The sequence below is a fragment of the Ornithodoros turicata genome, chromosome 3 (genome assembly GCF_037126465.1).
Source record: "Ornithodoros turicata isolate Travis chromosome 3, ASM3712646v1, whole genome shotgun sequence".
Classification (NCBI taxonomy): domain Eukaryota; kingdom Metazoa; phylum Arthropoda; class Arachnida; order Ixodida; family Argasidae; genus Ornithodoros; species Ornithodoros turicata.
This window is the reverse complement of record NC_088203.1, coordinates 93,969,972-93,996,937: the sequence shown is the minus strand read 5'-3', so window position 1 is coordinate 93,996,937 and position 26,966 is coordinate 93,969,972. Positions and strand designations below refer to the sequence as shown.

Sequence of the window (26,966 nt, the reverse complement as noted above, 5' to 3'; positions counted from 1 at the left end):
AGTAATCGTGCCCTAGTACACCCAAGTGGGGCATTGGGAGTTCTGCGCTGTTGTAAGTAGAGATGTAAAGGGAGGGCTGGAAAACGAAAACACAAAACTTTTTTTTTTTCAGCAGATGGCGTCTTTCGTGCGCCAGCACGTTGTGAGGCACGTCAGTTTTCGTTTCACATTCAGTCTACAAAGTACTTCGATGAGCAGCGGCCGAAGATCGCCATCATTCATCGCTTTTGCTCTAATCGCAGTGTTCATGGCACTTTTGTAAAATACATTGTCTGCTGTCGATCGAACTTTGGATCCATTTCTCGTTGTGCGAATCGCGAACCCCAGCAAAAGGACCCTTGAGCGTCCCGTCATTCAACCTGTAATCCCGGACCTTCCTCGAAAACACGAAGCTCCACCTCCAATAGCCCATCAGCTCTCCTTGGTACATATCAACTCTACCTACTCTTGCTGTCGTACTACTACTCTTGCTCTCGTACGCTGTACTCTAGTACGGCTACTCTTGCTACTCTTGCTACTCTTGCTGTCGTCAAATATTCACAGATGCATCTGTGATGCGTGACACGTCAGGGGCAGCCTTTTACTTTGCCCTATCCTGTGTGCACTACTGAGGCGGAACTGTACGCAAACCTCGCAGCCCTAGAATACATTGCTGGGTCTGAGAAGTCCTGCGTTGTCCTTACTGACAGCAGGGCGTCCCTCGTTCTTTCGCTGTCTTCCCGCCCCGCCATCATACGTGACTTGCCCAGCATGATCATCCAGGCATACAATCGGCTCTGTGCAAATGGCCCCGTTCGTTCTCTGCAATGGATTCCCGGTCATGTGTGCCTATCCGGTAACTCACGCGCAGATGCTGCTGCACGACGTGCTGGACAAGTTGTGACTCATGCCACTGTACATCTGCCCCTTACTGTTTCTGCCTCCCATATGTCTATACGCCGCCGGTGTGCTGCTCGTGCCCAAGCGTTCAGAGCTGAGGCTGCCTCATACAACAGTCACCTGCAATCAATCGACCCCGCAGTGGACTTCTTTATTACGCGTCTCTGCACTCGTCACCAGGAATCGCTCCTTCACCGCCTCCGTCTAACTGTCGCCCGCACACAGCTGCATCTGTTCAAAATGGGTCAATCTAGCACTCCCCTCTGCACTAGCTGTGGCGTGGTGGCTGATATCCCTCACTGCATCCTACACTGCCGGCAACACCTTCTGCACCGTGACGCCCTCTGTCGTCGTGTATCCCAACTTGGCTACAGCACTATGACACTGGCTACCTTATTGGGTCCCGTTCTTCAGCCGACCCAGTGGGCTGTCACCACTGCGCTCCTCTGCTTTCTCCACGCTTCGAACCTTGTCAACGGCTTGTGATTGTGGGACCGTGTGCGTGATTTTTCAGTTTCAGTTTTGTGTGTTCTTTTTTTGTTCCTTTCTCTTGTCTTTTATTTTCTTTAAAAAAAAAGGGGTGGGCTAAATAAGAACACGGAGACATCTTTTCCAAAGCGACAGGTCACCGTGTGGCGAGCAGTCTCTCAACTGCACTTCGCACCACCGCCGCCTTCATTGTTTTGAGCACGGGATTCGTGCATATTGCATCATTAAACTTTGCACTACGATGCTCAATCCCTTTGAAATCTACAGGGATTGAATGTCCTTCAGAGCTTTATTTGGAAACAACAAAATGTTCCGCTAGCATACGTAGCATAATCGTAGGAGCATGGCACGCTGACACGGGCGGACTTTTATTGGGTAACACCCCCTATATATGTGTCATTAGACATGTAACACGCAGTATCTTCGTTATTTTGTACAGGAGGTCAGGGCACTGCAAGCCGCAGAAAAGTTGATCCCCTTTAGTCATGGACCAGCGCGCTGCAGTTCTTCAATGGAATGCAAGGGGGCTACGATCTAAGTTAGCGGACCTCGAATTGTTTCTTCTTAAGCATCCAATTTCCCTTTTGGCTATCAGTGAAGCATATGTGCAACCTGACTTCCGTCTCAGCGGTTACAGCATCTGCTCCAACCATCCCAGCATCCAAACCCAGCGCATCTTCAATCCCTCATCACCTTCCTAGCAGCAACGGGGCTCCTGAGTGAACTCTGAAGATTCATCGTCATTCACCATCTTCTCCCCCTCAAGCAATGGGATAGGGTGCCGCCTCAGCGGCGAAACATCCCTCTACATCATCATCATCACTTATTTGTTGTTGTTGTTCCATTAGCTTCATTTTTTTCTTCGGGGGGAAAAACATGAAAAGAAGATTTGTTTTTTCCCGAGGCTGAAATTTTCCGGAAATTTTATATCTCTAGTTGTAAGGTACTTGCGAGACATCCGCACGAACATCATGTTTTCACGCTTAGGGGCATCATAAAGAATATCCAACTTAGCGGTCATGTGTAGTAATCTCACACACGCATGAGATGCCTCACACTTTTTTGTTTTTCATTCGTTCATTTTCCTTCCTGTCGCTTCACCATTAACCCCAATACGACCCATAGTGATCGGCACGTAGTCAACTGTAAGCGTTCAGAGTTGCCAGATCCACATTCCTTAAAGGGACTATCGCATCCGGGAACGTATGTATGATACCGATAGGGTAATGTTCCTCACCGCTTCAGAGTCAACTTTGCCAAATTTCTCTTCCGAAAACAGCTTACATATTAAGTAAACGAGTGGAAAGGTCCGCATTCCATCTGCAGCCAATAGGATGATGACGTAAGCCAGGCGCACGAATGGGAGCGCAGCGCTGGCGATTGTCTTCGAGATCGTCTGCTTGGCGTTCGCATCGCACTATACTAAGTGAAAAGTCCTCCGTAAATACGCTGACTTTCGCTTACCAGTGTGAGTGGAGACGTAACCATGTTACGTGAAACACGGCGTTACACTCCTGACTGTGCGAACACGTTCAACGTTAACCAGAAACAACATTCCGCGAACCGGTAACAGAGACGCCGTCCCCTAGAATTCCGCCTCGCCCGCCCGCCTGTCGGTCGGTTGCCAAGGCTACCAAAGTCCCTCCGGCCGCTCCGTGATTGGTATTCTCCGTGTGAAAGGGCGCGCAGTGATTGGCCTCGTCCACGTGACGTTTCCAGAGAGGGAATCCAGGAATGCGTCGTCTGCTCTTGCCAAGTTTTGTATCAAACTACACAGGAACGACGCTGCCAATTCGCGTCGAGTTTTCGGCGTTATTATCAGTGATGAACGCGGAATAAAAAAGCACTACAGTTTCGGAATCGACCGGGACGGATGCGATAGTCCCTTTAAACCACAGCCTTCATATGTGTTTAATCCAATCCAATCCAATCCAACAAAACTTCCTCTTGCAGTTTTTCACTCGCAAATGTAGCCGCACAAAATGTTCGCAAGCCGGCATATATCGTAATACGTTAGGCTTTGAGAGCGCTTCCGTTGAAAGCAGGATCAGGCCTACAGCGACACGCAACGGTGAGGTATCCCAGTAATGTGCCCTTTCAGTGGACCCTGTTTGCTCACGTGACGCGATGTTTGAAGAAGGGAGGTCTGCGAGAACATCCACTAGCGGACTACCAGCAGAAAACACCCGAGGCATCTCTCATTTTTTACAAAGTCCATCTTCTTCGTGACGCATTTCCTGAGACTGACCTTACTGTAAATATAAAACTGTGCTGTGTATCTTCGCGTATGCTGTTTTTCTTGCTGTTGCTCTTATCCAACACAGTTATTTGAGAAATACTTTCTTTGTGCACATATATGAAAGGAGAAAAAAGATGTCATGTGACGCAATATTGTTCAGAAGAACGTCTTATTCCGTGACGGTTTTTTACGTGCCTGATGGTAAGGAAAACAATTGCTGCTTCGAGAACGCTTCTAGTTTGACAAATAAAGGGATCCATTTCTTCCTATCGTGCTGTCCCTTGGCATCGCTTTTTCGCTTAGGCAAACAAATGGCACGGTGATGGATTATTTATGGATTATTTATACATTTCTGAATGACTGAACATTTCCTCAGGTGCTCCGTTTTCTTCGTCTTTCGAGATATGCTCTATTCCACATCCGAACAAACAAAATGCACAGTGAAAGAAAATCTTAGAGCAAAGCAGGTGAACACGCTTTTTTTTATTTCTATACTGGTCGAAAACTGGTCGAGCGCTGTAACTGTTCTCCCCTGCCCCTCCCTCCCTTTTCTCTCTCCCCCGAGCAACATGCCGCCAGCATAGGCAGGCAGACCGTGCGCGATTTCCGAGCGCTCTGCCTGCCGGCGTGGCGACATGTGAGCACAAGTTCACCCCGTAAAACGCTGAAGCTCAACCATTCCGCAGAATGAGATCATCACCTTTTTGTGACAATCAGCATAGCCGCAGAACTGTCAGAAAGAGCCGTGCGCCTCTAACGAAACTGTTCTCTAACTGTTCTAACGAAATCAGGAGAGAGAACAATGTCAATCGGGGTGTGTGTGTGTGTGTGGGGGGGGGGGGGGGGTCGGTATGCGTTGAAGCTCATGCTTTAAGCGTGTGCACATACATTCCTATCACCTGCAGTGCTTCTGCTTTACAAAGAAAAGTTTATCTTAGAAACTTGTTCCGTGTGCTTCAAGTCCCACTCCGCTTATTCTCAAGCGCTCCCTGATGCTTTTACATTCTTAAAACCGAACTTCACCGCCTAACGCGCTCGTATCCAATTATTACCACGAATGAAAACGGGAGGCACACGCCTCTCTGTGACGTCTACGCAGTTAGGTTAATTACAAGGTGGTGGCGGTGGTGCTTGTGAGAGATCTCGCCGTTGTCGGCCTCACAAAAATGGGCAACATCACGACTAACGCCCTCGCAGGAATGTGCGGCCTGGGCCGACTTCTAAGAGAACTGTGCCGACATATGTCTGACAGCCGTCCGAGGAAAACCCAAGAAAGACCCCAGACAGCGCACCCGGCACCAGGATTCGAACCCGGGTCCCTTAATTGTCACAAACAGACGTACGCACGGCGGCTGGCACAAATCGGGAGTGATAGTCTGCTTGAAAAGCTTCCTACAACGTAAAGTTGCCCGCCATTGTTAACGTAAATCTACTCAACGCTCCAAACCCTCCGTTCGCCTTTCTGCAGTGAGAGCGACATCCTGCCCACCCGAGTGACAACGCATCCCAGCATCCATTTTTAGAGCGCGAAACCGCAGGTATCGCGTTTCATAAAGCCCAAGCCGCAATGTGCTTCGCTCGCCATCACGAATTATTGTCCCTGGACTCCGTATTAGAAACAGCTAACTAAGACGTCAACCAAATGTTAAGCACTGTCCAGCAGTGATGGCCAGTAGTTAACTACATGTAGTTAAACTACTAGTTAAACTACCTGGTTGTAGTTAAAAAGTAGTTACCAACTACTTGCAGAAATGTAGTGACAACTACTAGTTAAACTACTATTTTAAGTAGTTAACTACAGTAGTTAGGTTACTGAAGGCGCCAACTACTTCCGATTTTGCCGCAAGCTTTACGGCACGATTGTGCTTCCAGCTTTTACCTTGAGCTACTTGTTTGATGAGAACGGAGGTGCAGAGCAATTGTGTCGTGCATGTATACTAAATCTTCACTTGTAATGCTTGTCTACTAAAGCCTCATTTGCTGTGAAATCTCGCCGCAAGCTTTGTATTTGGCGATCGTAGCAATGGCTTGAGCCAAACTTTATCATTGCTTGTGATTCATATTTAAGTGTCCAAGAACACTATAAGGAATTGGTGTTGATGAACATTGAACAACGTTAAGTAGTTATAGATGTAGTTAAACTACACTGCAGTAGTTAAAGAAGTAGTTTTAACTACTCCCCTGAAAAGTAGTTGAACTACTAGTTAAACTACTCAATCTCAAAGTAGTTAGTAGTTATAGTTAAACTACTGTAGAAGTAGTTAGTGGCCATCACTGCTGTCCAGTGTCCATAGGAGCTCCGACTGTCAACGTACGTTTCTCATTATCCTTTCCGCTTCTTCCCGAGTAATAAATATTTGGGCGCGTGCCATACCCTTTTCATTTATTTTCTGAGAAAGTACCGCAAGCGTGTCTGCGCGTGTTTTTTCCCTCCTTAGTTTATGATACGTGTACCATAAATATTCCCCAAACTGCACTTCTTCACGCAGCAAACAACAAAAGCAGCGGAGTTGCTTCCGTACACTGTTATGTACTTTACTTTTCTATAAGAAAGCAAAAGGAGCAGAGCAGGCACTTTCACCAAATGGGTGAGAGCAAGAAGAACGCTAGAAAAAAGAATAAGAAAAGAGAAGTAGCATACACTTTCACAATTACGAAAGGACGTATTTAGGCATATATTCCTACATAAACGCTGCATATCTCCTTCTTTTCTGACCGTCGCTTTCTGCCCCGTCTCGTGACGCGCTGCTCGCGAACTTGCGGAGGAACAGGAAATGTTCAACCTTCATTACGTTCTGGCACAAGGAAGAGCGCTGAGACTACCAAGGCTGTTCTTGGGAGGAGTTTTCTCCCGGGATACTCGGAGGGGAGTAGAAGAAAGCAGAGGCCGTTAATGCAATCGGGTTTTGATGCTGCTATCTCCGCGAGAATGCAGCACTCTCGTTGCGAGTGCTCGCTCTTCCTTTCTGCCGTGTGTGTTCCGAGTTGCAAAACACAGTGGCGGAAGTAGGCCGGGTTCTTAATGTCGTTTTTCGTTCGTGGTACGTTGCGAAATACTGTACGTCGAGTTCGCTCCAACGATTCTGTAATAGACTCCTCATTTAGCTACTGCAGCCGAAACGAGCTACAAGCACTAATACGGGCAGTCTCATCGAAACCAACAAGCATTGGACATGCGTGTAGCGCCACCTAGCGTGTAACACGTCAACCTGCCAGGGAGCAGTGGATCCAATGCTCTTTGAGAAGTTGACGCGTTATACGCTAGGTGACGCTACGCGCATGTTCAAAGGCCGTTTGTTTCAACGATCATTGAGGACCAGCCATGGCGAAGTTACTCGACACGGAGAACTCGTTACCCGTTAAGTTGCTGTGCCAGAAATATAACGAAGTTACTGACTAACTTACACGTAATGAAAATTAACTTGAAGTTCCCAAGCTACTTTAGAAAAGTAACGAGTTACTTTCAAGGTACTTGCTACCCAATATATACCTTTTTAGTTCTTGACCTTTCTATAGTTAATTCAGATCTCGATCTCACAATGGGAGATACAAGACGTTTCAAAACAGTCTTGATATACAAAAGCTATATCGATATCTGAGAAGACGAAAGAACCTTACACTTATTTAGGGAGGGATTTGATGATGTTGACCTCGCAATAGGATTCTTGAATGGAGGACAAAGCAAGTTTATGTTTTGAGAGTTATCCTATACGCACATATTGTAGAAACCGCCAAGTCTTAACCCTACTACTCAATGCCCTCTGTCATTATAAGTACATTGCTCGTCGCTAAGATGAGCAGCACCTGACCCTCCTAATGTACGGCCAAAACAGAATTTGTAACGTTAACCGCGTAACAACAAGATAGTCAGACGCGCCGTGCACGTTCTTTCACAAACATCCTGAAATTGGCGTAAATCTGATATTGAAACAACTTCTACGGGCAAGTGGTACCATTCAGAAATTCCCAGCTGTAATGTCGAAAATTTGTAGGCATCAGTGTGACAGGACCTTTGCTGTAAATTATAGGGGTGGTCAAGTCGACTTGATGAAAAATGGTATATGCTAAAAGATATGCAGGCAAGGGTAACTCCGGTTAATCCGGTAGATCGGGGTAAGCAGTTCACACTGAGTAAAACAAGCACAACAAAGACGGGAGAAGGACAAGGGAAAGCACTATGTATGAGAGGTAGAAGGACGGAAGGGGTGACGGTGCCATGAAATCCTGGGGCCGTGATTAAAGGGATGGTCGCACCTGCTCCAATCGATTTCGAAACCATAGGTTTTGTCCCTCCCCTACTACTGATCACCGTGTCAAAATCCCACGCGGAATACTGGCGTAGTTTGACTGTTTTTCGGCGGAATACAAGACAAGAGCAGACGCCGGGTGTCGAGAGTATTCCGGAATTCCCTCTCAGGAAAAACAAGGTTTCGTTTCGAAACGTTTCGAAAAAAAGAAAAACTTCGAGACTTGAGACTTCGAGACTTGAGACTTCGTGTTTGTGTCTGTCCCTTCGTGTTCCCTAGTCTCGGGGTTTTTTACATTATGCAAGAAAAAAACGTTTCGAAACGAGGGTTCCCGTATCCGACCGTCCCCCGTTAACGCTCCCACCGAATCAAACGTGTGTAAACACCAACATCAACAACGACGTTTTGCTTTGATTTCATCGTGACGGGCGATACTCAGTCTCCTATCCCGCGCTAATTTTATGAAGCTTATACGAACACATGTCACACTAGTCTGTCAACCTTTGGGATCAAGAGAAAGCAAGCCAGGCACCTCTGGCTAACGTCTGCTTACAAGCCCTCAAGCCGGCACGTTAGCATACACTGTAAAAACAGAACTTCACCGCATGTTACGATCCTACACAACCTTCATTCCGAATGACATCCTTCTCCTCCCTGTTTCATGAAAACGGAAGGCGTAAACTGTTTTGTGACACACTGCAGGCCAATCATTGCACAGAATCATACAGTCATCACTCGTAATTTGTGCACAGCGCGGGGCATGTGCGGTTTTGTGACAATCAACATAACCGCATACGCGTCAGAAAAAGGCGTACGCCTCCCGTTTCGAGCAAATCAGGGGAGAGAATGATGTCATTCGGGGTGATGGATGGTTGGCTAGGATAGCATCATGTGGTGAGGTTCTGTTATGATAATGTACCTCTGAATAACAATCGCACGAGCGAAATTCAAAACAATCATGATTGGATTACGGTGCTTGCTTCCTTCTCTTTTTTTTTTCTTTTTGTATCGGAGACCAGCAGAACTTTCACTTAGATCCAGATTAACTCTCAAGAAGCACGTGTGCAGCGAATCGATCACTGTGGCCAGGATGAGAGATGCTCGTCAAATGAGACGCCGGATTAATTAGAAATGGTCCTTCCTCACGTGTCTCATTCCACTGGCCTATATTGCACGCGAGAATCATCTCTCATTTCGTCTCACAAATCCTTGGCTTACCTTGGCTCCCGACGTAAGCACGGTAGGGACGGCCGAATACGGCCCCACAGTCTTGCATCTTGCTTCATTCGATTTAGCAGCAATGACATGTTGTGATACTTACATCGTGAACGTCTAACTGGTTTTGCATGTTTAGTGTACATCGAGCTGGAGTTCGGTCTGGAAGTGCACAGGTTCATGCACTGATTGCTCCACCCAGCTGTGCATGACCTCGATTTAGAAAGTGGAGTGAAAAGTATGTTTTATATACAGTACACCCTCATTAATATGACCCCCGACAATCTGACATACGTGCTTTGCGACCATACACTCCTGGGGAACGATTTAGTGAAACCTCTGCAAATGCCCCCCGTTAATATGACAATTCCGCATTAAGACCAAAATTTTAGGAAACGACCATGGTCATAATAACGAGGGTTAACTGTAGATGGTTTGAACTGGTTACTAAATCTATTCTGAACAGAAAGTGAATGAAACCGATGAGTGAGAGGGAGCAAGCAATGAATATGATGTTGCCCTCAAGTTGGTCATCTGGAAGCCGAAAGAACCGAAATATAACATTGTCAGTGACACGTAAACAGACAGGTAGACCTTCTCTTAGTTAGACCTCTTTCCGTGTGTTCATGAAATATTGTTAGCAAAACTTGTGCTCATCATCTGCGTATCATGTGTACACGTTGTAAGATTATTCATTTTGAAACGTTGCTGTGGAGTCATCTATTAACTGACTTTCGATGACGTGCGTGTTTGTACGCTATTACTGGCGTCAACCAAATATTCTAAACAACATCCTGCTACATTAGACAGGTGTCTCCATATTTTTTTTATTTACCAATGAATAAATCAATCACATTAGACAGTTACGTCCCCGTGTACGTCCACCGGTCCACGCAGCTCCTTGCAGCACAGTATAGTCCATTGTACAGAACAATGTGTACTAAATCAGACATTGTGGAGTTCCTCGTATGTTGTAAATACTATTAGCTTAAAACGTGTTATCCGTATAACGAACATTCGTCCGAAACGTGAAGTGTCCCTTGAGTGCCGTCAGCCACCACGGCCATGGTACTGCATCCATGTTCGCAAAGACAACCTGCTCAAGTTGTTCAACGTTGCCCCAACGTTGCTTGTGCGTCCCAAGTGAAGCAAGCTTTACATGATCGGCACTCAAAGAGCAAGTCGTCTTTCTCCTGAAGCTCGCGTGTAAAGTGGCTATATTTAGATTGTCGCAATTATGCCTACATGCAGAATGGCGGCGCGCCAATAGCAAGAAAAAAAGACCGTAACGCGAAATAGTCGGGCGTTTGCCATTGTGGCGTTTCTTCTGTCATGTCAATTGCACAAGTTAAGCTGAACTCCACTGGGTATAAAGAAGTGAAAAAAATCGCATGAACTGGGAACAGCTTACGGAGTGCAGAGAGCAATATATTTAGGAAAACTCCACACGTTACACTGCACGTCGAGAAAAGGGCGCCGATTCCATTATCTCTCTACTTCTTCCTCATTCTCTATCCTCTAATCACAGGCACTCACAGTCAGGCAAGGTAACCGCAGCTCAACACCCCACAACGTCATCATATTACGTTTTGTTATTGTCCTTGTTCTACCATAATGTGGTGTAATGTAGTGCCGAGCATGTAAATAACTGCTTCTCGTACTTTTTCCTTGCAGTTCCCCCGAAGCGACCGGTAATAAAAGATGAAAACGGGACCCGAATCGAGAACACAACGAGGCCGTACCAAGAGGGCGAGGACCTGACGCTTACCTGTGACGTCCACGATGGTAAGTTACCCTTTAATATCTCTGGAAGAAAAGTACGAAAGTCCTAGCACCTAACCATGAATGAGCCGGACCTTTAGGTACAGCTCGAAGCACAGTTAACTTGAACGCGCCTCCGACTTGCGGAGCGGGAGGAGAGCCACCCTAGCGGCACTTAGGCGAAATGAAGGGAAATAGTGCTCCGACTGTCCCACTTGTGCTGCGGGGGCGTGCGCCTTGCCATGAGCTGTTGACTCGGCATTGCATTACCATTGCATCCTTGCGATATCGGCCAGCATACACGTGTACACAATCGACGCAAAACCAAACAAACGTCGCGATGATAACAACAGCTGACGGTAATGCGATGCAGAGTCAACAGCCCATGGCAAGGCGGACACCCCCGCAGCACAACTGGGACAGTCGAAACACTGTTTCCCTTTATTTCTCGTAAGCGCCGCTAGGGTGACTCTCTTCCTGCTCCGCAGGTCGGAGGCGCGTTCCAGTTAACTGTGCTTCGAGCTGTACATATTCAGTATCCTGTCGGCATTGACTGACACACACACACACACACACACGCTCACACGAACAAGCAAACGAATAGACGATGAGATGAGATGGACTTTGCTACAGCCTCGGGTGTTTGCGAAAGTACCAGGGAAGAAAGTACCCTCACGGGAAGAAAGTACTTGGGCCCTGGAATCACAGTGTCAGACACCGGGCGTTCTCCGCCATAGCGAATTGTTTCCGGGATATTAATACAGACAACAAGTTTTGAGCCTATGTGGGTTTTGTGGGTTTTGCTGTTCGACTGTTTGCGTGTTGCGTGTTTGCGCGTTCTGTGACATCTCAGTGTGTGTGTACTTTCTTTCTGTCGCAATCACCCCACCCCCACCACTAATCATCATCAGCAGCAGCAGCATCATCGCCATCTTCCTGCTCACTTTCATTGGCATCATCATTCAAGGAGTTTTCCACCAAAGTAACTGGTGCAAGTGATGTGGAGTTGCGGGCCTCACGTTAGTGAGGCCAAAATCTCCATTTTATTTTTTCCTTAAAACCAAACCAACCAACCAACCGCCGCTACAGCGGCGCACTTCCTCCTTGCTTTTATGGAAGGAATGAGAGGGGGATAACTATATGGAAAAGTTTCCTGTTAGATTTCCCAATATCGAAACTTTCTTCTGAGGTGCACTAAAATAGTGATTGCATGCTCGTAGGTCTGAAAATAGCATGTATATGAGGTAGCGATCGCTCTTCGTATTTTGCACAGAGACGCCGTCACGTAAGTACAGAGAGAGAGAGAGCGTTCCGTTGCGTCCACCAATCAGATAGCGGATTACAGACTGCACGAGAGTTGGGAAAAGGACCCATTGCACTAAAATCGACGGGTTCGCACGCAGCTTGGACCCCAGCTTTCCAACTGCACCCCTATACAGAGCACACACGCGTGGACTCCTCTTGGGAAACGCACCAAATGGCAGTCGTAATCTAAAGTTTCCCCTTATCCTACACAAGGAAACAGCTGCATAGCTGCGGCCTGCTATACATCACGCATTTGCAACCTTACCGCACGCACTCGCAAAATAAGGGACCAGTAGGGAACACCTCGCGACCAACCGTCCGCTGAGGGAAAGCCAGGTTTCGGGTCCCGAAATAATTACGCCAACAGGTAGGCACGCGTCTGGCCACATGGTTTCCTCGAGGCAGTAATTGCACAAGGAGTGACTTCAGGCTGATAAACGAACGTGCATTGCATCGTCGACGCACAAAGGTTTTTGTCTGCAACAAACGATTCCTCCCCCCAAACCATTTGTATATTGGCGAGTCATTTAAATATGACTACGCGATGCCTTCGGGGATACGAGATCGGGTAGTACCAGCTCGCGTGACTCGGTGGTTAGCGTGCTTGCCATATCAGGTCGAGACAGGGGGGTACCCGGGTTCGAATCCCTGTGCCGGCTGTGCTGTCAGGGGCTTTTTCTGGGTTTTCCTCAGACGCTGTCAGACATATGTCGGCACGGTTCCTTTAGAAGGGACGCACATTCCCTCCAGTGAGTTAGTCGTGACGTTGCCAAGCTCTGTGAGGCCGACAACGTCGAGCTCTTTCATTAGTACCACCACCACCAGGTTGGAATTACGCCACAGGTAGGTTGTGCCACGTGTAAAAGTGCCGCTCTTTTTTTTTTTTTTTTCATTATTGTTTGTTTGTTTGTTTGTAAGGAAAAAAACGAGGAGAAATTGAACTCGTCTCCCGACTTGTTCTGCTACTCCTAACAAATTCTCACCCCACCCCCCACCCCCAAAAACTACTTCTCAGGTGCTCTACTCGCAAGTTCGCTATTCACTATTCGCATGTTCGCTATTCAGAAATCCACATGTTCACTAGCAGTCCACCATTATCCACTATTCACAATTATCCCAGGATCATGCACAGGATCGTTTTTTATTATTCTTTTGTATGGAATGGTAGGGTGCGCTTAAAACTGCTGATCAGTGTGACGGGACGCAAGTCTGGCCATTGTTTACGCCAATATCACGCAGCAGTGTGGTTAAGTCTCGGGTGATCGCCCATGTAGCGACGCGAAATATGAAATGCCTCTGTTCAACCTTGTGGGAATCTTCGCGTGTCACACTGGGTTCTTGGTCCGAACCACCCGTGTCACCCGAGCCAAGAGAACAGCAGCTCCAGTTTGCCACGACTACATATTACGTTCTCCTCTTAGTTATAGGGGAATATAAAAGAAAGGGATGAGAACTGTGACTCCGGTGCGGCAACATGTTTTCCCATGTCACGTGGCCCAACGTGACGTCACTGCACAAGGATCGCTACGCTCGCTATCGTAGTGATCCTGCAAATCTAAATGCTGTTGCCAGGCTGTGGTCTCCTTCTGCGCATGTCATGAACGTTTTACATGCGATGAGATGCCAGCATACCCCGCACGCAGTCTCTTTGCCGTCTGTGGATTAATTACACCGTGCCACTAACATTCTAGGTCGGGATCGATTCTGGGACGGATCAACGAACCGACAACAACTAGACGTAAATCCTATAGACTCTTCAGATCACCAAGTGGATACTCGAACAAACATAAATGAACCGCAAAAAAAAAAAAAAAGAACACTAGCAGATTCGAAATAGTGAATTCAAGAGACGATGCAGACACAAACAAATCCTATTTGTAGGTCATTAACTTGTTCCATCTATCGCAATAATTTTGAATAATTCAATGCAAGAACGAATACTGAAACTTTCCGTGCAAATCATGTAGCTCAATAAATAGGCAACGCCATAATATACCTATCGTGCATGGTCAGTAAAATGAAAACAAACGGGATAAAAAGAATGATTAACATAATGTCTAGGCTAGACTTAACCATGGATGAAGTGTAACGTCCACCTTTCAGTCGCGTGCGTTGCCAAAATTGCCGCATTATACACCACAGTACGTAAGAACTGTCATTAGGTATCAGCCGTCTTGCCAGAATGGCGTCTTTGATCACGAAAGTAAGTATACGTACGCGAAGTATAAGAAGCAAATGGAATAGAGTCAGTATATTACCAATGTATCTATGTATTCAGCAGAAGAAGAAGCTGTGGCTCTGTCGGTCACCATTTCACATCCATACTGGAAACGACGATAGGAAGTGTTATAAAACGAGAGATCTTTGAGGCTTCACCAGAGCGAAATAGCTCGACTGGGAGCCTTTCACGCTGAATAGAACAATGTAATTTGTTGCTCTTTTTGAACTGGTCATTGGCGGCAATGCAGTTTACGCCGGTACTGGCAGTCTTATCGCGTCGTTTCGGGAGCCAGCTGTGCCGAGTACAAGTAAGCACCTCAACGCCGTTACGAAATGTTTGGTTGAAGTGCAGTAAAGCTCGAGTTAAATATGAATGAAGAAGACAAAACAAACCAAAAACAAAAAATTGCGGCGCTCGCCTTTCTCTAGGACAACGTCGCCCGTAGTTTCAAGTTTTATCGCTCAGTATAAAATAAAGTAGTGGTGTTGCCTCCTTGTATTTCAAAACTCAATAGGCAGAGATTAAACACTTTAGAAAGTAAAAAGAAATGGTCTTGCATTCTTTCGTAGCCGTACGTTCGTTTTGCGTTGTTAAAGGTAATGTATATAACGCGAATGCAACGGCTGGAATTCCAAATTTCTGTGGTTCTTGTTCTTCCTTTTAAGTGTTGAGAGAGGTGTGGTTACGAAGGTCGATGGAAGGTGGCTCAACGGGAGCTCTATCTGGCAGTCACAATATAAAAAGATAACAGCTTGTCTGAGGTCACACGCGGCCTAAAGGCTGTTAAAGGAGGTAAGAACTCCTATCTTCATGTATTTAGTTACTGGAGTAATAGGTGTAATATTGTTCTTCTACGCTTCGTAGTTATCGTATTTACAATTTATTGTTCAATACTTCTCCTTCATAACGTGTGCAGCGTAAATTAAAAAAAACGCAGTTTTTTTTCGGATACGGGCGAGTAGACGTACCGCCATCCAGATACCTCTATCCATTGTTACGTCATGTGAAGAATTGTAGCACCCAATCAGACGCCAACGCGGAGGTACACATAACGTTCTGCTCTACACTCTTAAAGGGACTATGAAACGATTTTTTTCTCCGTTTCGTTCGAAAGAAGACATTTTTCTGAGTCTAGAACCGAAATTTTACTTTCGTCGCGCGAGCGGATTTCTCGGGAGCGAATTTAAACGGAGCGGCGAAGGGAGGACAGATGGCGCCGCGCCGTGACGAGCTGCCGAGCGGAGACACAACGGGTAACTTGACGCGACCACGGCCGGCTCAGCAACACGTCATCGTTACGTGTTGCCGAGCCGAGGAATCCCGCCAGGAGCATGCGCCGTAGGATCCCGCGTATGCGTTCATCGGGAGTGGAAATCTCCAAGACAGCAGCTTTCGCGCGATCGGCAGATTTCGGCAGTGGCGGCAGCCAGAGCGCGAGCTCGCGGCATTACTTGCCATTGTGCAACACCGGTGACGTAACGGGGAACCGAAGAGCGGTCCGTACAGTTACACCCATCGGCAGGGAAATATGTGCGGGAGAGGAGGAACGTGGAAGAGACATTTCCAGCGCGCGCTCCTCGCAGAGTGGAGCGATTTCGTCCGGAAAAATTTGTTGCATATTAGTTTCTCTGCGGGAAGAACAGTTTCCATCGAAAAAAAGTATGGGGGTTCGGGAAATTTCATAGTCCCTTTAAAAATGAACTTCACCACAAAGCACGCTCCCAGCCAACCTTCATCCCGAATGACAACGTTCTCGTCCCTGATTTCTATTCCCCGGAGTCTATTTTGTAGCCATCATGCCGTACATAATACATTCATAATAGGCTCCGCCTCCCGTTAACAACAAATCAGGAGCGAGAACGTTGTCATTGAGGATGGTGGTTGGCTAGCAGCGTGCTATATGTGGTGAAGATACGGACCTATCGAATTCATCTATACAAAAGTTGTCACAGCCAATAAGTTAAAATCGCCGTTTGGAGCAGACACAGTAGGCGGACTAGCTTGGTAGAGTTCATAGCCCCTCTAAATGGGTTGTCGCACTTTGGTGGATGCGGTTGGTTGCATCATGCACGCATTGAGCTTCCCACTACAGTATGGAGGAAGAAAAAAGTTGTTTTTCTACGTGCCGTACTTTCGCGAGATACCCGTCAAAGGGATCACGAAATGATTTCGCGAATTCCGAGCACTCTACCAGAAACGCTTCTCACAATCACTCACTAGAGAGTTTCAGTACATCGTACGCTATCGCCTTTGCGTACGTAAGAGATAGCGTTGATGGTTCTGCGCACGCCCGTAAGAGAAAGAGAGCTTCACGCAGTGCGCTGAACCACCAACGCTATCCCTTACGTACGCAAAAGCGATAGCGCGCGGTACACTAAAACTCTCTACTATCATACAGACATCGACTTTTAACCGTATTCAGTGCACCGGGGGCGCAGTTACCACGCAAAAAATAGCTGGGCGTGACCGCCGGATAACTCGCTTCGAAGCGGGATTACGTCATCAACGCCCAGCCCTCCCAACCAATTGCGGACGACCGGGAGCACACACCCCACGGGACCACGTGGGTGCATGGTTTTGGTTCGGACAACAACGACGTCGTATATCTGCCGTCGAAATCAGTCGAAATATGGCGAGATGCAAATTGTCAGCGATGGAGAAAGATTATGCGACGCGCACAGCATCTAGGAATCGTTTCGTATGCAGCGCCTACCAAAGGGCCACCGACAGAGACAATTTCTGACGAAGAAGAAGCTCAGAGAGGAGAACGTGCTCCGGTACCCATGCTGACAATCGGGGGAGGGCTGATATGCTTATTAAGAAAAAAGAAAAAGAAAGGAAAGGTTAGCCAGGCAGACAGCCAACAATCAACGGCTACATTACACTTTTGGTAGGATTTACCAGCTCCCGTGGCTCAGTGGTTAGCGTGCTGGCCATGTCACGTAGGTACCCGGGTTCGGGTCCCGGTGCCGGCTGTGCTGTCCGAGGTTTTTCCTGGGTTTTCCTCAGACGCTTTCAGACATATGTCGGCACAGTTCCCTCAGAAGTCGCCCCAGGCCGCACATTCCCCCACACTCTAAAAACTGAACTTCACCGCATAGCACGCTCTGCGCCAACCATTGCCATGTATGATGGGGTTTTCGCTCCTGATTCGAAGACAGAGGGGGGCGTACTCCTTTTTGTGTCAATTTGGATATATGATAATTGACACAAAAAGGCGTAAGCCTCCCTCTCTCCTCGAATCAGAGGCGAGAATCCTATCATTCGTCGCAATGGTTGGCGCAGGACGTGCTATGCGGTGAAGTCCAGTTTTTAGAGTGCAGGGCGTCAGTCGTGACGTTGCCCACCTGTGTGAGGCCGACAACGGCGAGCACTTTCATTAGCACCACCACCTCGTAGGATTTTGTGTCAACGATTAGATACGATCTTAGCTCCAGGTCAAATTAAAAAACATATTTCATGGCGAAGTTTGCAAGCTTGCTTGTAAATTTTGCAATTTGCTCGCAAAAGACCGTCCGTGAATCGGCAACATCCAATGTGTATGATGTCACGGCCAGTTCGCCTCGCAAGCGGGTCGTAGCAGCTCACGTAGCAGCTCGTTCACGGCCGTGGTTAATATAGAATATTTTCGCTATTTGAAAAAAGATTTTCAACTTCGTATTTCACAGGGTGAATGCTTTAACACGGAGGAACAAATTTAAAATGTTCGTATGCTTGTCAAATATCCTTTTGTGGTGCCTTTAAGGGAAGTGCCTTAGGACGAGAGACTGTTCATCTGCCGATCCACGATACAGATCCTCGAACACACGGACGCGTCAAGCCCTGACGTCAGAAACGCGAGAGCTACGGTCATCATTCTCATATATTCCCGTCGGTAGTCGCAAGCACGCGACCTCTCTCGTGCTGCCTCGCTGGCGGAGACACCTGCAGTGACGTCAGAGTTGGATGAGTTTCTTCATTCGCGTCTCTATTATCCCTTTTGCTGTAAAAATTGGAATGCAGGTTCCCATCGATGCAACTGATACTCGTAATTTTATTTCACGTTTATTTTATATTTTTCTACTTCTGTGTTAGCGCCGCGAAGCAACTATGGCTATGAACGGCGTACAGACGTCAACAGATGGAGAGAGGACAGTAGGAAGGAGGGGGAGACACAGTGGGGGTTAGTATGCGTCCTGGGCCGACTTCAAGGGGAACTGTGCCGACATTCGTCCAGAAAGTCTACCGGAAAACCACAGATAGCACAGCGGCTGCGGGGGTTCGAACCTGCGTCACCTCCCAGGCTCTGCGTGGAAAGCGGTCATCCTAACCACAATGCCACGGGAGCTGGTCACGTTTATTATGCATAACATGGGACGAAGTGTCCACTTTAAGCTCATCCTTATCATCGAAGCATCACTCTACCCCTATGTCCAACTGTTGACCCCACTCCTCTACTAACACCCCAGCTGCATTATCATCGTCTTAGAGAGACAAATAGAAGAGGCAATCGTTAGGGATTGGGTATGACGCTCCGCAGGGAGATGGCGATGGAAGAGCGGAACGGCTACTCTCTCCCTCTACAAGAGGCGCAATGGCAATGGGACAGCGGCCCCATAAGTCAGCGCACTAATTGTATGTGTGTTCGACTAGATGGTTCGTAATCCGCAGAGGACACAAGTGCAAATAGCAGTGACAACATAAAGGCTGAAACAGCGCAGCTTCGTAATTTCTCATTATAGCCTATACTGGCGCAAGCAAGGCACCGTTTTACTTTCGGTATCACGGAGGCACTGTGTAATAGGTGGTGGTGGTGGTGTTGGTGGTGGTGATGGTGTGCAATTTCCGAACGATCTTCCTGTGTAATAGATATTTCTCCACAAGTGACACATTTGGCAAAAGACAGAATAATCAGGGACGACACGTTATTGCCACGAACATGAGCTTTGTCAATGTCTTCTGTTTTTTGTTTGTTTGTTTTCTAATTTACGGAAGTGTACCAGCTGGATGACATCGTTATTCTTCAGACATTATTGATGCTATTGATGTTACCTTACGTGTAACATCACGGCACCATTATTGTTATTATTTTATTATTATTATTGTTGTTGTAACGGTCTAGTTTGCAAACACGCACACACACACACGCATAAAGAGACGATAATGAGACGGGGCAAACAAAAAAGGATATAACACGTTAAAAGCTTGCAGGTAGTTCCACCTTCTTCCGAATGAGACATTGTCTACATCTCTATGTGACGGGCGTATTTTTGAACGTGTCGTTAATCTTCTTTAACTCTTTTTTACTAGTGCTCCAGGTATCGAACCAAACGAAAACAACTCAATTATGTGGTTTCCATACATAAACTTCACAAAAAGCGCCCGTCAGCAGTTTAACATGGTGTCCAATTTTCATGACCGTCGTGTTTTTAACTCGATGTGTGCCCCCCCCCCCCCCCCACACACACACGAAGAGCCTTCACCCGAAGTAACAGGTCTGAGTAATATCTTTCATTACAACTTACCTCGTCACCGCATTCGTAGTCCCTGCCAACTCTCGTTTCTTTTTAACCTATCCTTCTCAATGTAGGCAGATATCCCCCACCCTCCCTCAAAGTATACCCGTTGATAGGGACGTCCATCAAAACTTGTACGCCTCCTCGGCCACAGAATTCATCAGCGAGTCTCTCCTATTCATATGTTCACTTAGGGAGCATCCCGCCTCGAGCCCAGGCCATTAGGAAGTCAGTAACCCGTTGAGTTTTTTTCACGTCAGCGTTTTACTTCGTGAAGGAGGAAACTTGGAACACAAGCCACCAATAGCTCAGAGAGAGAAAAAAGAACAAAAGAAAGAACGATATAAGTAGAGAAGGGGACGAAAAAGAGGAAAAGATGAGGCGCGAGTAGCGAGGTTTTGATGGGTTTTTGGCTTCCCTCCATTTATGCTTCAGTAACAAGTCTATCCTCTTTCTAATTGATGCATCCTATGCCCCTTTTGCAGGAGTTATGTGCGGCTTTCCGTCGCTGACGATCTCTACCGTGCCGTTGTTCATTAACTTTCGTTCCTCTTATGGTAAGGGGGCGACCTTTAGGCACTACGCGCTGTCATCCCTATAGGCATAAGGCTGTTCTTGGCGTACGTACTAGGGGCTGCCTTGTTCAAAACAGTTCTATCTGTTGTTAGCGCGCTTTATACTTTATTTTCTTTTCGAATTGGTGCGTAGGAGGTAATGGTTGTCTTCGCGGAATGTACACAGCACATGCCGCTTTAGGAAAGTAACTTTCTAACGGTCTCCTTCTGTAAGAATAAGGTAGAGCTTTTTCTCTTTTTTCCCTCCATCGATGACTGGTGATAGGTGATTAGACGACAATATGACGTGCAACAAAGTATCTGACGGGGGAGGGGTGGGCGGGAGATTTGTGGTAACAGGATAATGAAGCAACATTGTCAATTTAGATAAGTTTCCAGGCTATTGTTCCAGACCTAGCTGTCTTCCTTGTTTAAGTCGAACTTGCTCCAGGAAAATAGAAAGGTAGGAAAGGTATGTAGGTACTCCAATTGAATGACGGGCTACACCGTTACAATGTAGGTAGGTACTTCGTTGCAAGGCGGTAGGCAATAATTCGGGGTTTGTGGTGACCCGGCGTGCTATTTCACTAAAATGAAGTAAAAACTACCAATTGTACACTCTTCTTAGAAAACTCTCTAATTATTCGTGGTTAATTCTGTCTTCGATATTGCATGTACTGGGTGTAACTATATAACATAGCCTGTATATCAACACTGAAAACAATGACACTCAAGTTTTCTAAGTCTAATATCTACTTAATATGTACAAGCTTTCGCGTGGTGGACCACGCTTCGTCAGGACCACGCTTTTTCATTCTCTACCTGATGAAGCGTGGTCCACCACGCGAAAGCTTGTACATATTAATACATATTAAATTTAGAAATCTTCAGTGTCATTGTTTTGAGTGTTCTACAGCCATCTTGAACTTGCCTCACCCTACTTCTGCTCTGCTATAGTCTGTATACAGGGTGTCCCAGAAAACGTGTCATTGAATTATAATTAAAAACTACGCGACCTAGAATCATGCGGTCAACGGCATTTGTTCTTATTAGGTTTTTACCACCTCCTGATGTGAATGTCATGTATCGTAAGTTTAATTATGTAAACATTTGCAAACTGAACTCGGAAATTTGCCAAGTAAAGGTCACTTTTTACCCCACCAATACGAAGACCGTGCCGAATTCACTCAAATTAATGACAATTGACAGTGATATTCACGAGCTATGCCATCTGAAAAATTAGCCGAAGATCATGCTTTTCGGAGCAGCGGACCATAACGCGCGATGACTTTTTGAGCGCAGTCGCACTCAGTCCGACGAAAGGAGGTTTCAAAGCCAGCCCACAGTGATAGTGGAAAAAGTAGCAGTTCCTAAAATTGGGAGAGGGGAAGCATTATCCCAGCGAAAGTCGGACGCGATAAGCCATGCCTGTGTTATCTTTTTCTGTGATGCCGTGGTGGGCTGGTTTCCAACCTCCTTTCGTCGGACTGACAAAGATTGCGCAGAAAAATCTATCGCGCGCTATCCTGTGGGAGCCCCGTAGAGCATGATGTTCGGCTGTTTTTTTCGATGGGATAGCTCCTGAATATCCCTGTCAATTATCATTAATTTGAGTAAATTAGACACGCTCTTCACATAGGTGGGGTAAAAAAGTGACCTTTACTTGGCAAATTTCCGACTTAAACTTGCAAAAATTTACATAATTAAACTTACGTTACACGGCATTCACGTCAGGAGGTGGCAGAAACCTAGTAAGAACAAATGCCGTTGACCGCATGACTCTAGGTGATGTAGCTTTTTAATTATAATTCAATGACACGTTTTCTGGGACACCCTGTATGTTAGGTGTTATACGAGCTATAATGCTAGAAGTCAATTACAGCGTTCTTTTACTTCAACTAAATAACGTTGGCGCATTATGAGGTGCATCCACAATGTTTTGTTTTTCAACGTTTGTACAACAAGAGAAGACTGCGTCTAGCACTCCTTTCCACAGTGCCAAACTCATCAACGTCCAGAAAGCAAATATTTACCAGCGCCACACAGCCGCTTTAACATTGTTTTCTGCTCCTTCGCAGAGACAACTTTTACGGTAGGAATTCTCGAGAATTTTTTCTCTCTATGCGCGCTGCTCGCAAGAAAGAAAAATGAGGAAGCTTTAAAATACTTCCTCCCAGCCCACATAAGCAGAAGATGCATGCCCCACTCGAGTACATAGGGCAAAATACCCCACTTTTGCCGAGGAAATGAAATTATAAACATATAGCGCCCAAGAAGACGTGCACATCGTGAAAGTGGAACGTTGAACAACTCGGCATGCGGCTTTTAAAACATTCCATTATCACTTTAAGAAACTCGAGATGCTTGCGGCAAACGATAGTCCCAGTTGTTTCTTCTTCATTCTTCGTGCATCATTTCGACTACAGCACTTCAGAAGCACTTCACTATGCATGCGACCAGGCTTACGACATTCAAAACAAGAGCGAGGTGCGGAAAATTATGAACGAGGAGTTATAAGGTTCCCGCTAGACTGAAACATTCTCGGTGCCGGTGTATAGCTTAAGTATGCGGAGCTCAAGAACTGCTGGAACGCGCGAAAAAAAGCAATACGCTTTTTTTTTGTTTCTGCCCCTGTTGTTGGTGGGGAGGTTACAAAACAGTCAGCTTGTTCGTTATTCCGTTTACTGGTGTTGGTGTCGCAGAATCCGAACATTCCTCAAACACGTGCAGGATGGCATCTGCTGTTGTAAGCACGATCTTTGTTAGCTTTTAATTCGTTTTTCGAGAGATTACTGTTCAGGACCAGTTATAAGACTAGCCATTGTCAGGATAGACTTCATCATCACCGCCGTAATCATCGTCATTTCAGCACATGCTCCAGGAACAGGCCATTCGCTCTTGTCGTTCGCCATCTACCTTACAAACTTAGACAAAAGCTATGGCAGCAGCATAGAGCCACCTTGGAAAGACTGGACCACCGTCCTCTAGACTTCGTGAAGCTCCTCCGAGAATGGCCGTGGGATCTTAGACAACGTGCAACAGCTGCTTTAGTAACCTTCCTTGTGGAAGTACAGTGGTGGACGTATGGCCGTGGTGGTAATGGCCGTGTATGGTGGACGTAATGGCAGCGCCTCTAACCTATTTCATGTACTAATTTTTATTTTTAAGTGTTTTGGAGTAGCCGGCCCCTATATTGTGTAGGAACCACCATCTCCATATTTTTATTCTCTAATTCGAATATAATCTAATAATTTTGACAGTTGAGTTATACGGCCAGGTGGACATTCTCTCGGAGAGAGTATGTAACTACAAGATGCCTAATTACCTAAACCCCATTAGTTGACTGTGTAATTATAGAGATTTTCGGGAAAGGGTGAGAAAGCGCACTGAGAGACAGTCCTCGTTGAATGCCATTCCTTTTTTTTTTTTTTATCGGAAACGCGCGCGTGCTTTGCAGTACTGTCGCCAAATTTTGTATTGAGCCTACACCAAAACCGCGCCGGTCGCGAGCTCAGAGAGGACAGCGCTCGTTCCACGTCAGAGGGCCACGTGCTTTGGAGGCGATTGGAGTGTGTGCTGACCGGTAGCGAGATCAATCAAGAGCGGATCCAGACCCTGGGTGTGGGGGTGGGGGGCGGTTTCTTTGTTGTTGAAGAGTGTAGTGGAGGAGGGGGAGAGGTAAATCCAGTGTATAAACTGTCGTGTTTTTTTTTCGGGGGGGGGGGGGAAGGGAACGATCGCCAAACCATTTTCGTTATCGTTTCTCTATCCAATTTCGGTAATGTACCGTTTCTGTTTCCGTTGCCATTACTGTTACTGAGTTTCCTGGTCCTAAATCACTTATCATAGCTGCGTACGGTTCGATTTGCTGCCACTATGTTTCGTGGTTCTTATTTTTTATACACCGCTTACCTCGAGTCTTTGATGCTGAAGGTAGATTGCAGAGCCATCCAGAATCCTCGGGTCCGACCTTGGTGGAAAAGAAAAAAAAAAGAGCGTAAATGATGTGAAAACATATGGTACGACAGCAGAACACAATTAAGAAAAAGAAGGAGGTTCTCATCCTCAATTAACTCCGTTAACCGTCTAACTAATTAACCGATAGGAACCCTCCTGCTTAAAAAAGAAAAAAAAAGAAAAGAAAAACATCAATCCACGTGAACGTACAGCGTTTTGCTATTCATGTGAAAAAGCTTAAACGGCTACTGATGACGTCACTGAACAGACATTGCATGTAAAAGTATATTTCCAGGCACATCGTTCTTTCTTTTCTGTTACCTTGGCTTTGTACCCACGTAGGACTTGTTTCCATTTTCTTTGCATTATTATGAGAACTGCGGTGCCTTCTTCCCTATCTAATCATATGTGATTGAACCCTGAGCTCTGAAAACAGAACTTCACCACATAACACGCTCTTAGCCATCTAGGGGCATCGTTCACTCCTCCGATTTTGGAAAACGGGAGGCTTACGCCGTTTCGTGACGCCTATGCAGTTACGGAAAATGTAAAAAAAGGTATACCCCTCGCGCTTACTACAAATCAAAAGTAATGACGGTATCATTCTATGTAATTCAGTGTTGTACCCGCTGTCGAAATGTGGTATCGCGATACCGATACTCGTTACTTGAGTAAAAGGTATCGAAATGCCGATATCGATGCTTCTTTTTTAAAGTAACGGAGTGCCGCTACCGTTACTAAAAAAAGTAACGCGATACTTTGCTCGATACTTTTGTTTCAAATACGAAGATGATGCAACATAGAAATACTGATTTAAAAAAGTATCGCGATACGCACTCAGATACCGAAAAAGTATCTATTACAGTAAAGGCGTTACTTGTAACGGTGATACGTATACAACACTGATGTAATTAGAATGTGTCCTTCAGCGTGTTGTGCGGTTCTGTTTTATGAGTGTATGCTACATAATTATTGCAGAATTAATCATAAATAAGTTTATAAAAGTTCATAAGTAGATTATACTCTGTCCCTTCGCAAAAAATAAGAGCACCCTGCAAACTTAACTTGGGACTCGAGCTCATTTCAGAAATCCATCTGTTAAAAAAATATCTAGTCGTTGGTGGGTCCTGTGAAAACCAGGATGGAAAAAGTCACCGTGCAGCGCGATGTCATAGAACACGCAAGAGTGAGCCGGAAGTAACGTATGAATCGAAAACAGAGAGGGGAAAAAATACGTTCAAAACTAATGTTTAACACCGGTGAAAAGAACGGTAAAATTCTTCCTTACGGAGACTCTAAGTGGGACTGGGCTCGTTATCTGTACATCCGTCTCAATTAGAAAAGCGATGCTTCCGGCGACGTTTCTTTTTTCCTTCTTTTCTTTCTAAGAATAATGAGCGAGAGTGGTCTCATTTTTCGTTTGACTCAGGTAGTCGGAGCCCTCCTTTGCGTCGAGCTGAAGAAGCAAAGAAGCCGTGTCTTATTCCTTGGGTGCAGTTTTGAGACCCTTACTTACCGGAGCATTTCCTTGAGTGTCAATTAACGTATTTTCACGAAGAACATCTTGCATAGCGTTGTGTTCTGTAATATTACCATGGCGACATCTCAGAATAGAGAAGGAATGCGCATGTTGTTTACTGTTGAACAGAACGTGTGGGCATGTCCTCTATTCCTGTTGAGTCTATTCGTCTATTGAGTCTATTAGTTCAGTGTTCATGTTCAGTGTTCATGAGTTCAGAATATATTTCATACAGATTGAGGCATATAGAGTTTTATCGGCAACTTCCTTTCTGTCCACGATTATAGGTGTTTATTGGTAAAGCTGTTGTTCAAACTTAAAAGCTCATCAAGTCATACCTGAACCCTACTACGCATTCGAGCTTCTAATTAATAAAGAAAGTGAACTGCTCCCTCACATTGACTACACATTGTTATGGCATATGTTCCGAACATCTGAACGTTTTATTGGTTTCACGGAAGAGGCTGTCGCTTTAGCTTCCCCTCCTGAAACAGCTTCCCTTCGCTTAGTTGTGATAAAGCATATCCTGCCTAGCCTGTCCTCCATCGAAAATTTACCCGTGGATCGAATTAGCATTCCCTACTATATGATGATAGCTGCAGCACAAAAAGGAAATAAGGTGGTAGACAAGGAAAATAAGGCAAGTTTTAGTAGATGGGCAGGTGTTCATGATAAGGGTTCCGGAAACATGATAAGCCAATCGCCTTCTTCTTTTGAAGTGGCTGATGTCGCCCTGCAGATCTTTGATTTGTTTCCTTTCCTTCAGTTTTCCTAGAAGTTTCCTTTATCGCATCGCTTTTAAAGGGGGCTTACAATATGACCAGAGGCAAAAGACATCCTCTCCTAGCGAAAATGAAATAAATAAATAATTATTGTTATTACTAAGCTTAAATTAGGCGACATTAGCTTCTCCTTGGCTAGCAATAAATCAAATTGTATTTAATTTAGTGTACTCGAGTTATTATTATTGCCGTTATTATAACACCCAATTACGTATTGATTCCTTTTACCTAAATATCATTTTTTTTCACCCTCTCAGACGCTGACACTGTATCACGACATACCCATCAAAGACGCGGCAACAA

At 45.9% G+C, this 26,966-nt stretch overlaps 1 protein-coding gene and 1 long non-coding RNA gene across 3 annotated transcripts in view; one reads left to right on the top strand and one right to left on the bottom strand.

Moving 5' to 3' along the window:
* Window positions 1–26,966, bottom strand: part of LOC135388853 (uncharacterized) — a 203,483-nt gene that overhangs the window by 72,058 nt on the left and 104,459 nt on the right. Inside the window, exon 2 of the long non-coding RNA XR_010421522.1 lies at window positions 24,318–24,375. This is a non-coding gene — a long non-coding RNA (uncharacterized LOC135388853). The remainder of the gene's footprint in view (window positions 1–24,317; window positions 24,376–26,966) is intronic.
* Window positions 1–26,966, top strand: part of LOC135388851 (hemicentin-1-like) — a 381,823-nt gene that overhangs the window by 256,629 nt on the left and 98,228 nt on the right. For both annotated transcript variants that reach the window (XM_064618697.1, XM_064618696.1), the window contains exon 3: window positions 10,744–10,854. In XM_064618697.1, coding sequence (XP_064474767.1) covers window positions 10,744–10,854 — 111 coding nt within the window. The remainder of the gene's footprint in view (window positions 1–10,743; window positions 10,855–26,966) is intronic.